Source organism: Coenobita brevimanus, chromosome 71, assembly GCF_032717465.1.
Source record: "Coenobita brevimanus isolate Jiangsu-jjx chromosome 71, ASM3271746v2, whole genome shotgun sequence".
NCBI classification, from domain to species: domain Eukaryota; kingdom Metazoa; phylum Arthropoda; class Malacostraca; order Decapoda; family Coenobitidae; genus Coenobita; species Coenobita brevimanus.
Genome location: NC_137024.1, coordinates 41041676 through 41062089, shown reverse-complemented (window position 1 = coordinate 41062089; position 20414 = coordinate 41041676). Strand labels below are relative to the sequence as shown.

Here is a 20414-nt window from a genome sequence, read left to right as displayed (position 1 = left end):
CTTCCTCACTGTTCTTTTTATTCATCCTTAACTTCTACCCTTCCTGTTGCATTCTTTTCTTTGTGTTCTAGCACTCTAACATTTCACCACCTCCTCCTACTTCTCTTTGTCTTACCGCTCTTCCCCACACATATCCTTTCAGCCACTTTGGTTAGCTTCTCGCCTAACATAACGTTCAACTTATCTCTCCGTCATCCTCCCTCCATCACACTCTAAAGCTTATCTCTCCGTCATCCTCTTTCCATCTCTCTCTAAGGCTTCCCTAAAGGCACTCCACACTGCTCATCTTAACTTCCATTTCTGTCCGTGTTCTCTTCTTTCCCCGTCACATTGTAGTCACTCAGTCAGTCTTCCTCTCCTCATCAATCCACTTATATTTCTCATATTTCCTAGCATTTTCATTCACCAACACAGTCACTCGCTGATTCCCTTCCCTTCCTTCATCATGTCACGTGTCTGTCTGCAGTTATTACATTCACTTTCTCCAAGCCGTTCTCCTTTGCAGAGTCCATTAGCAGTTGTCCATTCACATTTGCATATTCACCGAGGATCCCAATATGACCATTCATATCCCCACATTACAATAACTTTTTCACACATATTTCCTGCTACCAGTCTTCATATTCTACTGTACTTCCTCAAATTATCCTGTTTTGTACCCACTTCCACTGTCATGTAACACACAGTTAGGAGAATTCTTTCAGACTTTCCTTTCACTGTGCAGTTCAGGTTTGCTGCCATTATATCCTCACTCATTTCAGTCACTTACATTTAACTCTTCTACATCCAGATCTATGCCTTGTCTCACAAGGATTCCAATACCCTCACCCATTTTCTTCCATTTAATCTGTCCCTTACCAGTCATTCTCTAGCGCTCACTGCTCATTTCCACTGTCTCCCGTAATTGCATCTCTGTTAGTTCTGTTACATCCATATCCCATTGTCATTTCATTACCCACATCTTCAAATTTCCCAACACTGCATTCATGCACCCTAATCTTATATACTGTCTTCCATTCTTTGGGTGTATGTATTTCCGACGCCTTGTCTCCACCTCCTGGTTTCGTCTCCTCTGCATTCTTTCCGTGGTCAGCTTCCACTCCACCAACCTCCTGCCGAACCTCTTCTCGCCTTCCTCATTTAGGTGAACAGTATCCCTCCCAAACATGTGGCTGGTCAGCTTGGTGCCATTATCCAAGAAGATCGCCCCAACATCACCGTCTTTCATTAACTGTGCATTCAACTTACATAGCAGTTCGAATACGCTTGATCACAGTCCTCCTTACTCTCACGTACCCCATGGACATACTCTGTTGCCTCAACGCTCCGACCAGTTACCCGCAGGTCTTTCTGAATTTTCTTAATAATTCACACCTTACACAATTTCTCTTAGAGACTCTTCCACACCACATCATAACGCCCGTTCCCTGGATCTAAAACCAAGGTTTGGGTGGGGTCTGGCGCTGGGTGCAGCCATGCCATACTTCCTAAACGAGCGATGAGTAGATTCTGTTATATATGTAATAGGCATCACAGATAGGTACACGCATACTAATACAATATAAACGTAAGTATTCTAGCATATCAAAGGAAGGTAAACTTGTAATGCATATGGCTCTTGTACATCAATAAAGAAACGTGGCATACATATTTTACAGTGTTGCTGAAAAAAATGTAGTTACTTTTACCGACTTTCACGGTAGTTCTAAGTTGGGTAAGTAATGTAACAATTACGTTTATAATATAATTTGAAGGAATCAGTAGAACATACGCTATTTTCTTAACAGAAATAAATAAGTTAAAACACTCACGAGCGGCAACATCCAGGCCCATATTAGGAACATAAATTATATGAGAGAGAGAGAATGCGATTTATAAATTCATTATTTTGGTTATATTTATAACTTAAATTAGTTTGTCTTTACACACACACACACACACACACACACACACACACACACATACACACACACACACACACACACACACAGAAGTGGGTGAAGTCATGTCAGGCCAGGTGGCGAGATGTGAGCGGCGAGCTCTAACGGTGTCAGGTCAGCCACTAGCCAATCAGAGTATAGGAAACAAGGCAACGCTGTACGCCGGAAAATCCCCGGCTGGACTCCACCCAAACCTTGGTTTTAAATTGGTGAGACTTCTCCCCAGCGCACCTTTTAGCCTCATCCATCACGTCTTTTATACCCCCTCCCTTCAGGCACATGTTTTTACTCCCTTCTGCATAGTTACATCTCACATGCTTCCTCATGTTCTTTACCATACTGTCCCCTACCATTATCCTAGGCTTCCTCTCTTCAGCCTTCTTCGTTTCCTGGCTTCTCAATTAGTACTTCCTCTTATGCAGTCCTATATGAGACAGCCCTAGCATGTATTCAATATGGACGGTGGGTGTTAGCGCCGAAGTGATGACATGTAGAGGTGTATGGTATGTAGGAGGACTGCTGGGCCTTGATAGCAGGCTGTGAAGCATATGTCCAGAGTCGGACACATTGAATTTTTTTTTTTTTTTCCCCCAGTCATCCGGAGCCATTATTCTGGCTTCAGTATCTCCTTTGTTGTCCTGGCCCTGAGTTTGAACTGTCGCCAATCTTTGTTTACACTTTCAGAGTTGCTCCAACGGTACTTCACATCTCCCTGGCCCCTTATTTTCAGATTCCAGGGTCCCGCAGAAAATTATTCGTTCCCTTACCTCCTGCCAACCCGTAAGGATAACATATAATTTCTTCAGCTGATGACAGAGCTTTCTAGGTTGTATAGGTATTTTTGGTCGGTTGGAATGCTTTGTATCACCACTTCCAGTGGGTTTATTTTTCATTACTGTACCTTAGCATTCTCTTGTATGCTGTTTATGTCGTTTGAATATCAACATAGTTTCGTCAGACTTATACAAGAAAATTTTGAGATCTTATTGCAGAACAAATAGCTGAGGAAGATATGTTACCAAATCTCCAAAGCCACTTAGAATATGATACAATATTTCCAAAGCCACTTAGAATGTGATGTACTGTATATTTCTGATCTAATTTCCCAGGAAGCAGTGTTCATTCAGATTTCAAAACAGCATGCCGAGTTCCTCATGTGCAAGTCAGATCTCGGGTTAGATTTATACTGTTGTGAGGACGACCCACTCTAAAGCATCGTGAATTTAATACCTTCACTCCTATTATATACATTTTATTTTATACTTGATGCCTTCAGACAGTTTTATTCAGCCCTTGGAGAGACTTTTCGAACTAGAGACGTTGGATATACCTTATACTGTAATTACCCACTTCCCTGTACGAGGTGTGGTCAGAGCTGAATTAAATTTTCTGGTGACAGCATGAAATATAACAGTTAAGTAGTTCACTCTAAGTTAAGGCTGTTATTTTTAGGTTATATCAGGCTAGATGGTAGGACAGGAATGGTTGACAGTGAAAGATGAAATATGCTTAGATGTTTAGACAGAACGTTAACAATTAAAGGGAAAGTTTTGTTTGGTTAAGTAGATGGACAGGGTGAGTTAACACTGGGAGGTGAAATTGAATAAATCTGGTTAGGTGGTTGATTAGAAGGAATATAAGGCGAGGTGTTTGGCACTGTTTAGGTGGCTGAGCAAAAACAGTAACAGTGAAAGGGTAAGTGGTTAGGCAGTTGAACAGAAATAATAACTACAAAAACAGTAACAGTGAAAGGGTAAGTGGTTAGGGAGTTGAACAGAAATAATAACTGGAAGGGGAAGCGGTTGGATGGTTGAACAGAAAGAATAATAGTAGAAGGGAAAGTGATTTGGTCTGGTCAGGTGGGTGAACAGAAAGACGAGGACGTGGTTAATGATTGAACAGAATAACAGTGGAAGGGAAAGTAGTTTGATCTGGTTAGGTGGTAGAACAACAAGGTGGCCAAGATATAGTGAAGAGGATGCAGTAGTTTGGTCGAGGAATGTTAGAGACAGGTTGCGAAAGGAACATTAAGTAAAAGATTCAGTCTGAAAGTCATTGTGGTTTGTACTTCAAATGTTGAGGACTTCTGCATACAAATTCTTTTCCAGTGTGATATGGAATGGACGGGCGGTCAAGTACGATATCGTTACCGTATGTAAGTGTAGTAATGTGAACCTGGTGGACCGCAGGCTGAAGTTACACTCAGACAGTCCATTCGGTAAATAGGCAAGGCGCTGAGGGACGTTTGTATACTGGGCAGTAGAGCAGACCGGTCTCATGGGTGTCAACACGTAAAGGCAACCTCATCCATCACGGAGTGCAGTAAAAAGGTTAGCGTAACCCATTGCACTGGTCCTGCTGTTGATGTTTTCCCCATATCGTGTGTTCTCTTTCCTCACTTTCTGGACCACACCTCACTCCATCCCAAGTTGGAGAAAAAGGTCGGGATAATTTTTAGTTTTCCACCATTATGTTTTTCCCTGCCTTCTGGACCTTGCACTACCGCATCCTTAACTGGAGAAAAGAGGTCGGGACGATGGAAAATTAGTTGATTTTGCCATTAGATTTTTCATTGCATTAGCCTGACCAACCTGAGAATAGGGAAGTAGCATGGCTCAGATTTTCAGCCTTTTGCAGCACACTTCTTGTTCAGCGGCGGAATTAGAACACTATAGTTTTACATACTTCCCACAACACTTCTTTGTGACTATCATCACTTCCTAGTGTGAATCTGTTGTTGCAACTCGGCATTCAATGTGGAAATTTTAGGCCAAGTTAGTGTAAAATGGCTTTTTTTTTTTTTTTGTCCGACTGGGTATAGGCTTGACAGCCTGCTCTCAAGGCCCAGTAGTCCTCCTACATGCCATACACCTCTACATGTCACCACTTCGGTGCTAACACCCACCGTCCATATTGAATAGGCTACATGCTAGGGCTGTCTCATACAGGACTGATATTAGCGGGGGTATTTTTACATGTTGGCGGGTCTTCTGGTAGATTAGTAAAGTCTGATTTTATGAAATTCAAATCCTTAAACTGTTCCCTGCCTCAGCGAGGATTTGAACCTGGGTCCAGTAGGGCTGCAGGCCACCTCTCTACCAATTCATTGTCCGTTTGGGTGTAGCAATGATACATACTCGTTTCATGTCTGTTTGTCTATTACAGTGACAGTGCAAAACAGCATTTATGAGAACGGGAATATAAGGTACAATTGTTTTTAGTAAATATGATACTTCAGGTTTGAAATTGAAACCAACCAATCATGCGGCAGGAGTGCGCAGGTGCCACATTTACGAAAGTGAGTAATCAGGCTAGAAAAAATCGAGTATAGTCAGACCAGTCCTCCAGTTTGACTACACTTCATCATCAACCGAGCTGAAAGGAGTTAGGAGTCTTCGTCACATGAAAACTATAATGTTTGACATGTAATTTAATCAATTTTTAAGCAAGTTATTACTAATGAAGTAATGTTTAAAATGTTGAAACTAGCAAATGAATTGTTCCTATACCTTGCTAGAATATTTGCTGGATCTGGTTTGGTTAATTTTTGTACAAATTGTTACTATTATACTGTTTTTACCTGGCCGAAAATTACCATTTCTGCATCATAAAAGGTGAGGAGTAACAAGAGATTAACATTAGAATACGATGCTAGTGTAATGGGCTGTATAAAAGCCCGCGTTGCCAAGAAGTACTGGGGATTATCTCTTTGGCTCAGTGGTAACGAGCGCGCGTATTAAGCGGAAGGGCCCAGGATCGAATCCCGGCCAGATCAGTGATTTATTTATTAAGTCGCAGTTCGGGCCTTTACATTGGTTGGCAACGGTCTGGGATGTGTGAGAAGGGGCTTAGAGGGCCATGATGTTGAAAGTATGTTAAACCTTGCATCCAGCGGGTGAACTGTCTGTGGTTCGCGGGCTTCCCCTAATGGTGGCCTCTAGTGTGCTGCGCACACTGACCAGATTTATCACCAGAGAGAGAAAGGAGTGATGTAATGGGGTGTACAAAAGCCCGCGTTGCTCAGAGGTAAAGTGGGGATTCTCTCTGGCTCAGTTGTACTGTGCGCGCGTATTAAGTCCGAGGGCCCAGGATCGAATCCCGGCCAGACCAGTGTTTGTTACAGTTCGGCTACTACCCTGGTCACGAAAAAGTGCTGTGGAAAGAATGTAGAACAATAGATTAACACAAGATTATGATGGTAGTCACGAAAAAATGCTGTGGTAAGGATGAAGAATAATTAACGCTAGATGCTAGTCATGAAAAAGTGCTATGGAAAAGATGTATGCTAGCCATGAAAAAGTCTGTAGAAAAGATGTAGAGCTGCAGTACGATCTGGTTCTGTCACCGAGCTGCAGGGCATTAACTACATAAGGATTAAAGTCCCAACCATCGTACTGTAAAGGACTGTGGTTGAACAAGATTCTCTAGTTGGCATCATTCTTATTTCATATTCCAGTTCTTGTTCATTTCTTATTTTATTTTTATTATTTTTTAATATATTTTGTTTTTAGTTTATATTTCATTCTCATATTTTACTTTTAATTTATGTTTTAGAATTACCCCCCTTACTATTTTATTTTCTCTTTTTAGTTCACTTTCTACTTTTAGCTTTGTATCAAGAGCGAGAGAGAGAGAGAGAGAGAGAGAGAGAGAGAGAGAGAGAGACACAAAGTCTGTGTGAAAAGATACCGAACTTTTTTTTAAATAGCTCGACGAAGAGCCGGCGTGGGATGCTCGCAACGGGAGCTCTGCGTACTGGCGACTTTGAGCTTTAATATAACATTAACTGCATCACAGAAGGTACACGCGCATGAGCGAACGTGTGTAAGTATTTGACGATCTGTTGCAAGTTGAACACAGAAGGATCTAGAAGAGTAACTTCTTTGTGTGAAATTCTGTTTCAGATTGAGAAAAACTTTTACCGAGACTTCTCAAATGTTGCAGCAGGCTCACAGGGAGGATTGTTGAGCCATATGCAATGTCACAAGTGGTTCCAGTGATTAAGATCGGGAAGAACATTCACCAACGACGGTCCCAGATCTGGACAGCCTTCCACGTCAACAGACAACATCACGTTGGAAAGGTGCATGTTGTGCTCCATGAAAATCGTGGCCTTACAGTCCATGAAGTTTCCAAAGATGTAGGCATCTGTAAAAGTTCGTGCCACACGATTTTAACCGAAAAATTATATATGCATCGTGTTGTCACAAAATTTGTGCTGTGCCTGCTGACAGATAAGGAAAAATAGAACCCTGTCGCAGTCAGTCAGGAGCTGTTTGACTGTTTGAATGATGATGAAAAGTTTCATTTAATCAATTAACTACGATGACGTCTTTCCGCAACTTATTCCTTCAGCTACCAGTCAGTTTTATTCAGCGTAGGAAAAATTACTTTGTTCATTTTAACTGCCTAAAATTGTCATCTCTCCATCATTAATACTGAGCTGTAACAATATACTAACACTAGAATATGGTGCTGGTCACGAAGTTCCATGAATAGAATGTAGAGCAGCAACTTTGTCTTAGCTGCCATATTGAGCTACGGGAAATAAGCCGCAAAGTGACGAAAATCTGGGTCAAAGTGACGAAAATCTGGGTCAAATTAAAATGAATGAACTATGGTCAGTGTGTTATGCTAGGTGTTTAAGGGGCGGCTTCCCGTCCCTAGAACGCCTAGAGTGCAGCTGGGTTCCCTTTCTAGACCGGAGCTTAGACAAACAAAGAGAGGGCCAGGGCATAAAAACACAGGGCAGCAACGTTACACGTATATTGACAGATTCAGTGTTGTGGAACAGGCAGACAGTCTTACACAATATATTAGGCAAAAACCAATACTAGGCTGGTATTAGTGGGCAGAGTATCGCACAGGATACTAGATGTACAGGAGTCTAAGTTTAGTTCAGGAGGGCAAGGCATTATTTCACTGTCAGTAGTAAGGAGGCAATTCCGTGTGGCCCACACTGCTCTGGCACTAAGTTTTAGACTGGTCACGGGGGAAGGGGGGTTACTGACTGCACCAAGAGGGGGGTGGGGGGAAGGATTTTGACACTATTAAAGGAGCTGCACCGAGGGGTGATGTTTCATCCCGGTGTTCGTGTACATTGCACTGTCTGGATATTCACTGTTGGGTATCACTGAGACGCCAGTTCTTACACTCACTATAATAGTATGCGTTCTTTCCTGGCCTCATTGTATGCTTATATTTCGTTACACTGACTCTGTTGCCTCGTGTGCCGGCCTCACTGTTCACTTATATTTCACTGTCTTTAAATTCACTATCATATCACAAGTGGGACAGGGGGAAGGGGAGGTCCAGGGGCTCACAACTTTCGGCCTGGGGTAGGCGGAGGCTATTTGGGAGTCCCTCAGTCCCGCGGCCACGGGTCCACTCTCAGGGGCGTCGTCTCTCGGCTGGGGCTCGGGCTATGTGTGATGAAGGGCCTCTCACTATCGGGGCTGGGGACTGGAGTCTGGCCTTCAGGACTAGGGCCAAATAGGCGCTGGAGGTGCTCACTCAGGCGCCGGGTGGAGGACGGGCGTCGCCTTCGTCAGGGAGGGGAGAGGGCCCGTCCTGGGGTCCTGGGGACGTCCTCGGAGGTGCGTCGCCTGCGATCTCCTGATGGTGGCGCCACTGTCAGGGCTGGACTGCGGCGTCGTTCTCTGCCAGAGTCCGTCAGGTAGGCGCCTTCTTATTCCGGACGGAGGGAGAACAGCCCCATGGACAGTATGGGGCCTCTTCACCAGTCCTCAGGGTGGTAGTCCTCCTCCTGGAAGTTGCCTCGGTCTTGGTGGACAGAAGGGCAATCTGTGCTCCCACTGAAGGGCAGGACTGAGAGCAGATCACCTTCTCGCTGTGGAGTCAGAGGGGGCGAGGGACTTTGGTGTCCTTCCCCGGCACAGCTACAGGCCGTCGCTGGGTTCACTTGGGCAACAGATGGAGGGCGGCTACAGGCTGTCCCTACACTGTCGGCGCGGCTACAGGCCGTCGCCGGGGCTTGACTTCCTGACAGGTACACAGACGAAGTGGGGCTACAGGCCATCGCTTGTCTGTCGGCACGGCTACACACCGTCGCTGAAGTCCCGCAAGGAGGGTTACGTGCAGGCGAGGAGCAGCTACAGGCCGTCGCTGGTGTCGTGCCCTCCAAGGCAACTGCAGAAGGAGAGGGGACATCCTGGTCTCTCCCCGGCACAGCTACAGGCCGTTGTTGGTTTCTGCAGGGGGTGTTAGCAGCACTGGACAGAGTGGCTACAGGCCGTCTCCTAATTGGCGGCCCGGCTACGGGCCGTGGCCCTTAAATCAGAGCGGCTACAGGCCGTCTTAGTCTCTGATCAGCTACAGGCCGTCGCTGGGGTGCTGCTTGGAACTGCTAGGCCAGTTCCACCCCGATCCTGTCGGTGGTCAGCTCGCCCGGGAGGTAGTGTACTTTGACTAAGGTGGTGGCGGCGGGTGAGTTCAGTCCGGCCGCGTTCCGCACGCCGTCTAGCCCTCCGTGTCCTCCTCCTTGGGGTGTGGTGGCTACCTGAACTGCCACAGCCAGCATTTTACAGTGAGTGATATAATATCACCAAGTGATAGGGTTATATCATCAAGTAACAGGTGTATAATATCATGAGATGGTACGGTTAAAATACAGTATCAAATTTGAACTCGATCTACAGTTCTGTCGTGATTTTTTCTTCTCTCTCTCTTTGAGGGAGCATACACCCTCCTATTTTCGGCAGGCCATTTATGATATTGTTTAGAAGTGGGCCCAATGGTTTATACCACTGAGCTCTATAGTATGGAAAGCCTTCCATTGGGTAGCAGCGGGTAGTTTGTGTTCCCTCCGCCAGGGCTCAGGGGCCCAAGGCGGCGCTGATGTTTATGCACTACACCCGATGCCCGCGCCTTTTGAAATCAGCCGATGAATTCGGAAAATATAATGCCATGGTCCACTGCTCAGCTAATATATAAAGCCATGACCCACTGCTCAGCTTATTGCAACAGCGAAAGAGAAACAGCAAGCTAAGAACAGCGTTCCAATTGCGTTACCATGATGGAGGCGACGAGTGCGGGTGTTTCAATGTGGCGGTCAAAGTTCGTCGCGGAGATGGCTTCAGTCTTCATAATATAGAGCTCAGTGTTGGTAGCGTTATACTCGGGCACGGCGCTAATGAACGTAAACGCTTAGAATTTAATGTCCTATACTGGATAATGATGAGAAACTAGTGCAGATGTGTTATATGTATGCCTCAGTGTGTTCAGTATATACATAATATTAGTGTGATTCAGAGCTGGGCCAGAGTGAAGGAAGGTTACAGGCAGAGGGACTTCACTGGTTGTGTAACTGTTAAGGTGAGGATTTTTAACGTACAAAATCAGGTGTAGGCGATTAACTTTGCAGACCATATAATTAATTTCTGTGAAATGGGTACCTTCGCATAATATATATGTGCTTAACTGTATCACCAAATCTGTGTTGTACATTATTTTCCCCATGCCGAATTTGAGCATAGGTCACCACAACATTCCCAGATTTACCGGTATGTGAAATTAATAATTCTCACAACTTAAGAATTTGGTTAATATTCGTATGAAGTAAATGGCCATTCTCATAAAGTGGCATAAAGTTTTTATGGTGGAAATTTGGTAGAGATTCGTCTTCAGTAAAACTTTTTTTTTTTTTTTTTAATGAAATATAACCAATTACCATATCAAAGTAATAGTGTACAAAGATGTGGATATGAGTACTTTTGATTACATCAGTATAGGATGGGTTAAAGTACAAGAATCTTACCCCCATACCAACCTAACCTGCGAGTTTTAGTTGCCAAATGATTAAATAACATAAGTTAGAACTTCAGTTGCACAGTCTGCTCTACTGGTAAGTACTAGGCCCACAAGAACTAAATATGTGTGGAGTCTATGTGGCCCATTCATATTTGTGTGTAACTTACATATGCTGTGTGAGCAGTTAGACTACAGTTGACATGAGATGTAAGGAAATACACTGGTGCCACACGTCACCAAACACAGCAGCCTGTACAATACAGTAATTTTAAGTGGAGGTTACATATTACCAAGCTGAATGAGACCTAACTTCATTATGAAAGCAACATCCCCAATCAAAACCTGAAGGGATTTCTACTGAACTTGGATGTCAAAAATGATTTACCAGTACATGAACATTTAACTTCCTCTTGTTGCAAACTTTCCAACTTTTTTAGAGTGAACTGTCTGAATTTATCTGGAGTTGGGCTATCTACTTTTTTAGCTTTTGATAGCTATATAGGCTAGTGGAGTACCAGTATGGTACCCCACAACATTCCTCATTAAGCTTTCATATTCAAATACTGTAATGACAAAAATGAAAATTGCAAAGTTTATGTCTTGTTTCTGGATCCCGCTTCTTTCATTTCTGATAGGAAATTTAGTTTTGATGATACAGTAATTAGTAATTGCATGATGACAGGTCAACTACAGTCTTGCTACTTTATGTTCTTTGTGCCACCGTCTTATATTTGCTGCCCCAAACTGTACAGTTTATTGCTGTGATTTCTCGTAAGTGACTTGGAGTATATCCATGTAAACTGGAATACCATGAAATTCTTTGGCATGTTGCTGTAATTCCTCGACTGGCTTGGAGTACAGTATGTTTATTTGGACTGAAGTAACTTTTAATTGTGTATCTGTATCCTTGAGTATTGCAGATGAGCTAATATATAACACATTTGAATGAAATCCTCCTAGGCAGTTATGGGTCCACGTGTGGGTCGTGCACGGGAGTTCCTACGGCGGAATATAGTGTTGGTGGTGATGGTGCCACTACTGCTGGGTTTACACTATGGCTGGCAGAGAGTGCAGGACATTGAGATCTTTGTCCCAAAAGAACAACGTATAGATCTTCCCGTTGTAAAGGTTAGTTTGATGTATGTTTTAAAGTACAGTAAACTCTCAGTTATCCATTGTCGCAATATATGGCCCAACACAGTATTTAGTGCTGCTGGCTCAGCTGTATTAAAGCTACATCCGGCACCAAAACAGGACGTAACTGGTGGTTCTATGCAATAGGTATTTCACTTTGAGGCATGTTAGCTGGCTCATTATCGGTAGCCAGCCAGTGCTGTGCTACTATACTGTACAGTATCATTATTTTATTTTAAGTCTAGTTTTCACCTTTTACTCATGGGAGTGTTTTTATGATAGAGAGTCGAGACGGGTAATAGCACAATATCTGACGACGCTGTATATTGAGCTGATGGGAAGGTACTGTGCGATGTCCCGCATTTCACAGTACAGTATTCAGCAAAAGGCTTGGCTGAATTACAACGGATAATTGAGAGTTTACATATTATGAATGAGTAAAAAAAAAAAAAGACTATAGTAGGACTCACCTAAGTTTGCGGCTTTGGTGTGGCCCGCACCTGTGTACAGTGGTGCCACGTTTCCCCAACTTGCGATGTGAAACGGAAGCTATTTATGTACAGGACATCACAAATACGATAAATTCAGATGAATAAAACTTACACTTGTGTATTTAGATGGATGAATCAACAGTAATCTTATTATGCATAAAATATTTATTCAGTAACACAGAAACATGGCATACATATTGTACAGTGTTGCTAAAAGAAATTGTAGTCACTTTTAATGGTTGTTAGCGTAGTTTTAGGGTGGGTAATAATATCACAGTTATAGATATAAGATAATGAGCCTGAAAAAAGAAGAAATATGCCAATATCCAAAGTAAAAGAAATAATTCATATAATTCTTGTGTGGCAACACTGACACACCCAGTCTGGCCTAAGGTAAAGTAATACCTCCATAGACCCAAGCATAGCTTGTACAGGTGTTGCTAGGGAAAAATGCTCACATTTACTGGCTTTTACCGTAATTTTAAGGGTGAGGAATAATCACATTTATAATCATAAGCTAATATGTAGGACAAAATAGTAGATATATGCCAATACCGAAGTAAAAAAAAAAACCATTCACTCGCGAGGGGGGAAGGGGAAAGAGGATGAATGAATGAAAATCAGTCATGGTACTGGTACCGCAATAACAGGTCATCTGTCGCCGTATACAAAAAATGATAAATATCACTAAATATAACAAAACCAAATTAACAAATGAAAGCACAATTATAATTAACTTATAAAAGAATCAAAAGTACTCAGGGTGGCTCACATCTCCCGCCAGGAGAGAGAGAGAGAGAGAACGGTATAGAAAACGTGGCAACACTGTACACAGGTGCTGGCCACACCAAAGCCGCAAATTTAGGCGAGTCCTACTATAGTTACTGTAGTGGCAACGTTGATTGGTGGAAATTTACAGTGTAGTGGAACAGATATTTAAGTAAGATAAGGAATATCACATTCTTCCAGATTATTTTATCTTTATATGCAGAGTAATGATTTTCATATTGACTTGTTTGCAAGTAAAGTACTGGCTTTGATGTTCATGGCTGGGCCAAAATTTCCACTGCCTTTGCAATTGCAAATGGTTGCTTGACATTTATAGAAATATGCCCAGAAAAGTGAATTATGGTAATCTCACTTGCAGACATCCTAAATGCATTAACACATAAATCCTGCTGATACACCAAGTTTTTGAGCAGGGAATATGCATATTGTTGAGTGATTCTGAACCTTATTGATTGTTGAGAATGTTTGAGAGGAGCATATGTGTATTTATGCGGTATGTTGGAATGTGCATTGAGTATTTTTTAGGGCATAGAAAGCAGGTTCTAGAGTGTGTTTGAGAAGAGTACTGAATTTGTACCAGTATGTATAATTATATGCTGGAATATCTATCTATCTATCTATTGCCAGACGCCTCAATCCCGTTTGGGGTGGCCACAAACAAATCGCCTCCAAGTCGCCCTGTCCCCCGCCATTTCACTGCCCTGCTCCCAACTCACACCCCCCTCTCTCATATACCTTTCCACCCCATCCCTCCATCTCATCCTCGGCCTCCCCCTCCCTCTTCCCCCCTCCACCTCACTCACATACACTCTCATCGTCAGTCTTTCACCCTCCATCCTCTCCACATGCCCAAACCACCTCAGTGTGTTCCTCATAACGTTTCCTATCACATCCACATCAACACCACAACGCTCCTTTATATTCTCATTCGTCAGCCTGTCTCTCCCTGTGACTCCACAGGCTCCTCTTAAATAACTCATTTCCACTGCTCTCACTCTTGACTTGTGTCCTTCCAACAACGTCCAAGCTTCACTTCCATACGTTAGAGTTGGTATCACAATACTGTCATGTAGTAACTTTTTCACTTCCATGCTCACTTCCCTGTTTCTTATCACTGCTTTCAAAGAACCAGCAACCTTTCTTCCCTGCTGTACCCTTTCAAGCACTTCACCCTCCAAACCTCCATCCTTACTCATCACACTACCCAAGTACTTAAACGTACTCACATTTTCCAATTCCTCACCATTCAGCCTCGCTGTACATTCACTGACTTCACCTCTCTCAAAGACCATCACTTTACTCTTCCCTACATTCACCTTTAGATTCCGTTTCTTACACACTCTCCCAAACTCATCCACCAAGCCTTGCAGCTCCCCTTCGTCTTCACTCAACAACACAGTATCATCTGCAAACAACAGTACAAGGAGTTTCCAAACACTATCCTCTCTCACCAGGACCACTCCAACATCCACTACCCTACCTTGTACCTCCTTTATTACCCCATCCATGTACAGATTGAACAACCATGGAGACATGACACATCCCTGTTTCAACCCAACTTTCAAAGAGAAAAATTCACTTAGTTCACCATCCACACGCACTGCAGCCTTCGCACCATCGTACATACTCATCACAGCATTCAACAACTTCCCATCTACTCCATATATTCTTAACACTTTCCACAATCCTTGTCTATCCACCCTGTCATATGCTTTCTCCAAATCCATGAAAGCCGCATACAACTTCTTTCCCTTCTCTAGAAACTTTTCCACTAAAGATCTAAGAATGAATATCTGATCTACACAACCTCTTCCCATCCTAAAGCCTCCCTGTTCTTCTCCAACTAATTTCTCTGTTCATTCTCTAACTCTGTCAATACTTTTCCTATTATACTAAGAAGACAAATGCCCCTATGATTACCACACACTTCTTTTTCCCCTTTTCCTTTGTACAAGGGAATAATTATACCTGACTTCCAATCCTCCGGGACTCTACCTTCCTCCCAGGCCAATCTGCACATCTTCCACATCCATTCTACTACTATCTCTCCCCCATGCTTCAGCATTTCACCACACACTCCATCAATTCCTGGGGCTTTCCCCGATTTAACTTTCTTCATTGCTTCCACAACTTCTATCCTACTGATTTCTTCCTGTCTTCCCACTGCCCTCCTTCTCCCAGCCATTCCCCAGCCACTTATACTCGCATTACTTCCATCCTCTACGTTCAACAATTCCTTAAAGTGTTCTCTCCATCTGCTCACTTTTTCTCCCTTCTCCACTAGTAATCTACCATTTTTATCTTTCACTCCCCTGCTAACTTCACTTCCACCCTGTCTTACTCTTTTCACCTCTTTCCAGAACATTTTCTTACAGTCCCTCCACTTTACACTCAAATTCCTTCCAAATTCCTCATCCACTCTCTTCTTACTTTCTCCTACTAATCTTTTCACCTCTCTCTTTCTTTCTACATATAACTCTCTCTTCCGCCTCTCAACTTCTTCCACGCCCCTATTTCTCATCCATTCATTGTATGCTTTCTTCTTTTGTGCCACAGCCTGTTTCACCTCTTCAGTCCACCACGCTGTTCCTTGCACCCCCCTCCGTCTTCTCTTCCTTCCACACACCACATCACATGCTGCACATATTTCTTCTGTAAATATCCTACACACACCTTCCACGTCTCCCATCTGCTCCAGTTCATATTTGCCTAATCGTTCCTCCACTTCTCTCTTTCTCATCCTCTTCTAACCTTTCCACTCTCCTTGTCGCTACTTCCTCTCGTCTTTCCTTTCTTCTATTCCTCCATCTTACTTGAAATCTAATTCTGGCCACCACCAAGTAGTGGTCAGAAAGTCCACTCCCCCATCCTCTATAAACTCTTGCATCCATTACACATCTTCGCGTCCTTTCATCCACACACGCATAATCAGTCATTGCCTTCCTTTCATTCAGTTCACCACCCACCCTTCTCATCACTCGCCATGTATACCTGTGGATCATTTTATGCCTGAAGAGGGTATTGGCTATCACCAACCCCCTCCCAGTACAAATGTCCACTAATGCACTCCCATTCTCATCTATCTCAGCAGGCACACCCCACTCACCAACTATTCCATCCACCTTCACATTCCCAACTTTACCATTCATATCACCAATCAAAAACACTCTCTCATTCTTTCCAAACTTTTCCATGCACACTTCTACATATGTCCAGAACTCTTCTCTCACTCTTCTAGCATGATTTGCTTTGGCACATACACACAGACAATCGCCCACATTTGTATTCCAACTTTCAACTTTACCCACACAATCCTAGACCCAACTGATCCATACTGTCTTATGCATAGAGCAATTTTTGGAGCACAGAAATCATTTCGAGTATGTCTAAGAAAAGCACTGAGTATACTTACTGTATGTGTACTGTATAATATGATGAAGTGTGCATAGTGATTTACAGAACATCAAGTGCTTGTATAGAGTTTAAGAGTTTTGTTAGGTGTGGTATATGGTTGTAATGTAAATCTGGGGAAAATATGGCTTATAGAATAAATGTGAGGACTTTGGCTGGGAGGCCAGAAAAGAGTCAACATTATCACCCATAAACTTGTGAATTAGTGATTGGCAGGTTTTTCCAGTTTTGAGACCCTTGTTTAATAAAATATTAAGTAATTTATGGTCAATATTGATATTCTTCGTGTAATATATACTGGTATTTATATATATATATATATATGGTAATCCCTCCACTACCCGATGTAATAGAGCCAAAGGCATGTCCGGAAAGTGGGTCTGTCCGGATAGTGGGCCCCTGCCTCCTGGACTGGTACTTATGGACCCTAACCCAGCCTAACTTAGAAAACCACCTGCTGTACATAACTCTCTACCGGACACGCATAGCACCTATTTAAGACCCTATTCACACAAGTAAGGGACAGAAAGTGTGAAATAAATGAAAAGGAACCAGAGAATGAGGAATTAGAAGTGAACACCGATTTAGCAGAAGCTCAAGATAATTTTTTTTTTTTCCCCAGATTTAAAAGAAAATTTCTGTTAAAATGAGTATAAAGTAATGCTGTTAAGGAAATTCTGTTCCAAAAACCACCTAATTACCTGAAAGAGTTTGTAAATCAAGAGCGTCATTGAGCTCATATGGGAAACACTGCCTGACCAGCTGTGTGTGGTGTTTCCACACATCCCTGCCAAGCATGCAGTCTTTGTGTGATCCCCCAATCCCCCCAGCTGTAAACAACTGCTTTGCATGTATGCGGCTTTGCCTTGGTATTGCAGCCTTATTACCTTCCCCACCCAGGAGGGGCTTGGGGACGAGTATTGTTTTAACTTGGTTTGTCTTTTGGTTTGCACATCAGTCTGTCTGTTAACAACTTTACACGAAAACTGGTGTTGCAGTTTGACTTAAAATTACAGGGATGATGGGCTATGACCTTCTGATCACCTGATTAAATTTTGGACCAAATTGGGCCAAGGCCAAGGCTGTAGGCCCAAAATGTGTATTTAAAAAAAAAAAAAAAAAATCATCACCATAACTCCTTTCAAATTTGTCATGGACATGGAACCGAAGCCTAAAGGTGCAGCTTTTCAAATCTGCATCCTTTAACATGCCTCATTACAGCAGTAGGGGGGTCAGTGTCAGGTGGGTTGTCCAAAATTTCAAATGGGCATAAAATCATCAGTATTCACCTGATTAACTCCGAATTTGATATGTGACATCTTTGACTAGATATCCTGTTATGTTTATACTTCAGCACTAAAATGACTGCCAGGGATGGGTTTGCTGTACCTTGACACCGCTTCTTGTTTGTGCTTATTTAAAGTGAACCAAAGCTTATGAACCATGCCTAAGGTTCGGGAGAAGAAGGAGAGGGTGAGACTCTCTTGGCCAGAAATTGGAAATAATTGAGAAGATGGAGCACCATCCCTGATGCTCCCCAGCCCCTCTGTCACCCTTGTACTACCTCGAGTGCTGATGGAGGGTGACTCTGACAGTGACTAAGCCATATTCAGGCCTGACACAGGTTTGTGGGGACCAGTAAGGCTACCTGTGTCAGGCATAGTTCTGCAGCAAGTCTAGAACCCCTACTTTTGGAGGCAAGCCTTACTGTAGTCTACTATCCTTATTTACTACTGTATTTGGCACACTACTATCCTCACCTTATTCTTTGTGTGTGCATGTTTTACTTCTAAGTCAGTATTACAGTAAAAGTCCAATATTTCGGCATCCAATTCCCTGGCAAATCTGACATTTCGGCAGTTTTGAGAAATAGTCCCATTTACGAAAATCTCCGATCGTTCGGCAGATTCTCCGATTTTTTTCGTCAGTCTTGAAATTCTCCATGAGGCTCGGCAGCTAGCTACCCGCCTTTACCCGCCTTAGTGAGTGAGATAGTGAAAGTGATGGAACGAGTCTACCACTGCCATGAAGCTCAGAGGCTAGCTCTTTCTCCTATAGCATAAAGAGAGGACAAACATGTAGTGAGTCTAGCATGGGAAAGAGAATCTGTTTCGCCATTCTTCCGCCATTCTTCCGAGTTGTTGCCGTGCTGCTGCCGACTTCTCTTGATTCTTCTGTGTGCTTTGTGAACTTCGTACCGAAATACCTCTGAAATTACTATTCGAGTGTGCTGTAAGCACCGTAACATCAGACAGGAGCTTTGTAACACCTGAGTGGACCAGCCGTGTGTTGTGAACAGTATAAACATCTTCTGCGTGCTTTGAAAATGGCCTCCACGTGTGGAAAGTTAACTGGTGTTAGCAAGAAGCGTACACATAAGATGTTGACTATTGCTCGGAAAATTGAGCTGTTGAAAAAATTAGAGGCTGGCATGAGTAGGAAACAGATTATGGATGAGTTTAACGTAAGCTCCTCTACCATCTATGATATAAAGAAACAGAAAAATGATCTATTTAAATTTGTTTCTCAGGCCTCCGGTACGACCCAGAGGAAAGCAATGAAAAAAGCAAAGTTGAGTGAGCTGGATGAAGTGCTGCATAGGTGGTTTGTGGCTCAGCGTTCTGAAGGGAAGCCTATTTCGGGGCTTCTCATCATAGAAAAAGCCAAAATGTTCTATGCTGAGATGAAAATAACAGAACCAACAGCAGTCTCTGAACCTCAGGCTCTACTGCCGCAGCAACAGGGAGAAGAGTCCTTAGAGCCTGTTGCAGGACCCTCTACTGCCGGGGACTTCTTCCAGCAGTAGCAGACTCCAATCAACCCCATCTATTGTACATATGTAAATAAGGAACCTACTATAAGTTTAGGTAAGTGCATGTGAACTTGTAGGCCTACTGTACCATTACATTTATATACAGTATGTTCACTAATTTCTTTATTTTTCATATTCATGTATAGTACTGTATTCATTACAGTATTGTACAGTATCAAACAGTATACAGTACTTTCTCCAAACACATTTGTAATGATATGAGTAATGATGATAGTGTTCACCAAAACATATAAGGTACTGAGTGGGTAGGGTTTTCGATAATTCGGCAATTTTGATATTTCGGCACTTGCCTGGTCCCATAGATGCCGAAAAATCGGACTTCTACTGTATATGTGTCACTGTTAACATCTCCACAATAATGCATTTAATTGGGAGTATTACTTATGTGTTCTGGCAGCAGTGTGTAGCAATCAGAGTTAGCATATTTTGCTAGGTTTGGGTGTGTATTGTCAGGAACTTGGCTTGTCCGTTGGCTTCGGGGATTTATCGGAAAGTACCTCAGAATACCAGAAAAGTTTCCTTTATATTGAACCTAGGTTACGGAACTCAGTTTAGCGGAAAATTTGAGATAACGGAATGGGGGTTGGCTGAATTAGTGTTAAATCGAGCTTCTACTACGTGTGTGTGTGTATATACAGTATACAGTAATCACTCTAATATCCGGACGCCCAATAACTGAACATCCCCACTACCTGGACCTAATCGTCCTGGGATCCAACATTCCCAAAATAGTCCGAAACACCCCCCCCACCCCCCAAAAAAAAAAATCCCTTCTGTAATTTGAACTTGCTGCCGCGCGCCGCGGGAGAGCATTGTTTTGGCGCGTCATTCCTCCGACGTCCGATAGAGTGCCGCTGCATCCTCCCCACTTCCCGCCTGTCTCTTACCGCGAGTGTATGCTCCTCGTAATGGCTGCCCACGTGATCGCTTTTGTGGTGGTGCCCTACCTGCTGCAGGGCCTCCTGCTGCTCTCGGGCCTCCTCTTAGTGTGTGTGATGATGGCCCCGCCACCTGAGAAAAGGAAGAGAGTGGTGTTGACTCTGGAAA

At 43.1% G+C, this 20414-nt stretch overlaps 1 protein-coding gene across 1 annotated transcript in view; it reads left to right on the top strand.

Annotated features, from left to right (window-relative positions):
* Positions 1 to 10079: 10079 nt before the first annotated feature.
* The window catches only part of LOC145406852 (uncharacterized), a 37953-nt gene continuing 27618 nt past the window's right edge, over positions 10080 to 20414 (top strand). The window contains exons 1-2 of the mRNA XM_080277959.1: positions 10080 to 10274; positions 11670 to 11837. Of these exons, the coding sequence (XP_080134085.1) occupies positions 10167 to 10274; positions 11670 to 11837 (276 nt within the window). The 5' untranslated portion in view covers positions 10080 to 10166. The remainder of the gene's footprint in view (positions 10275 to 11669; positions 11838 to 20414) is intronic.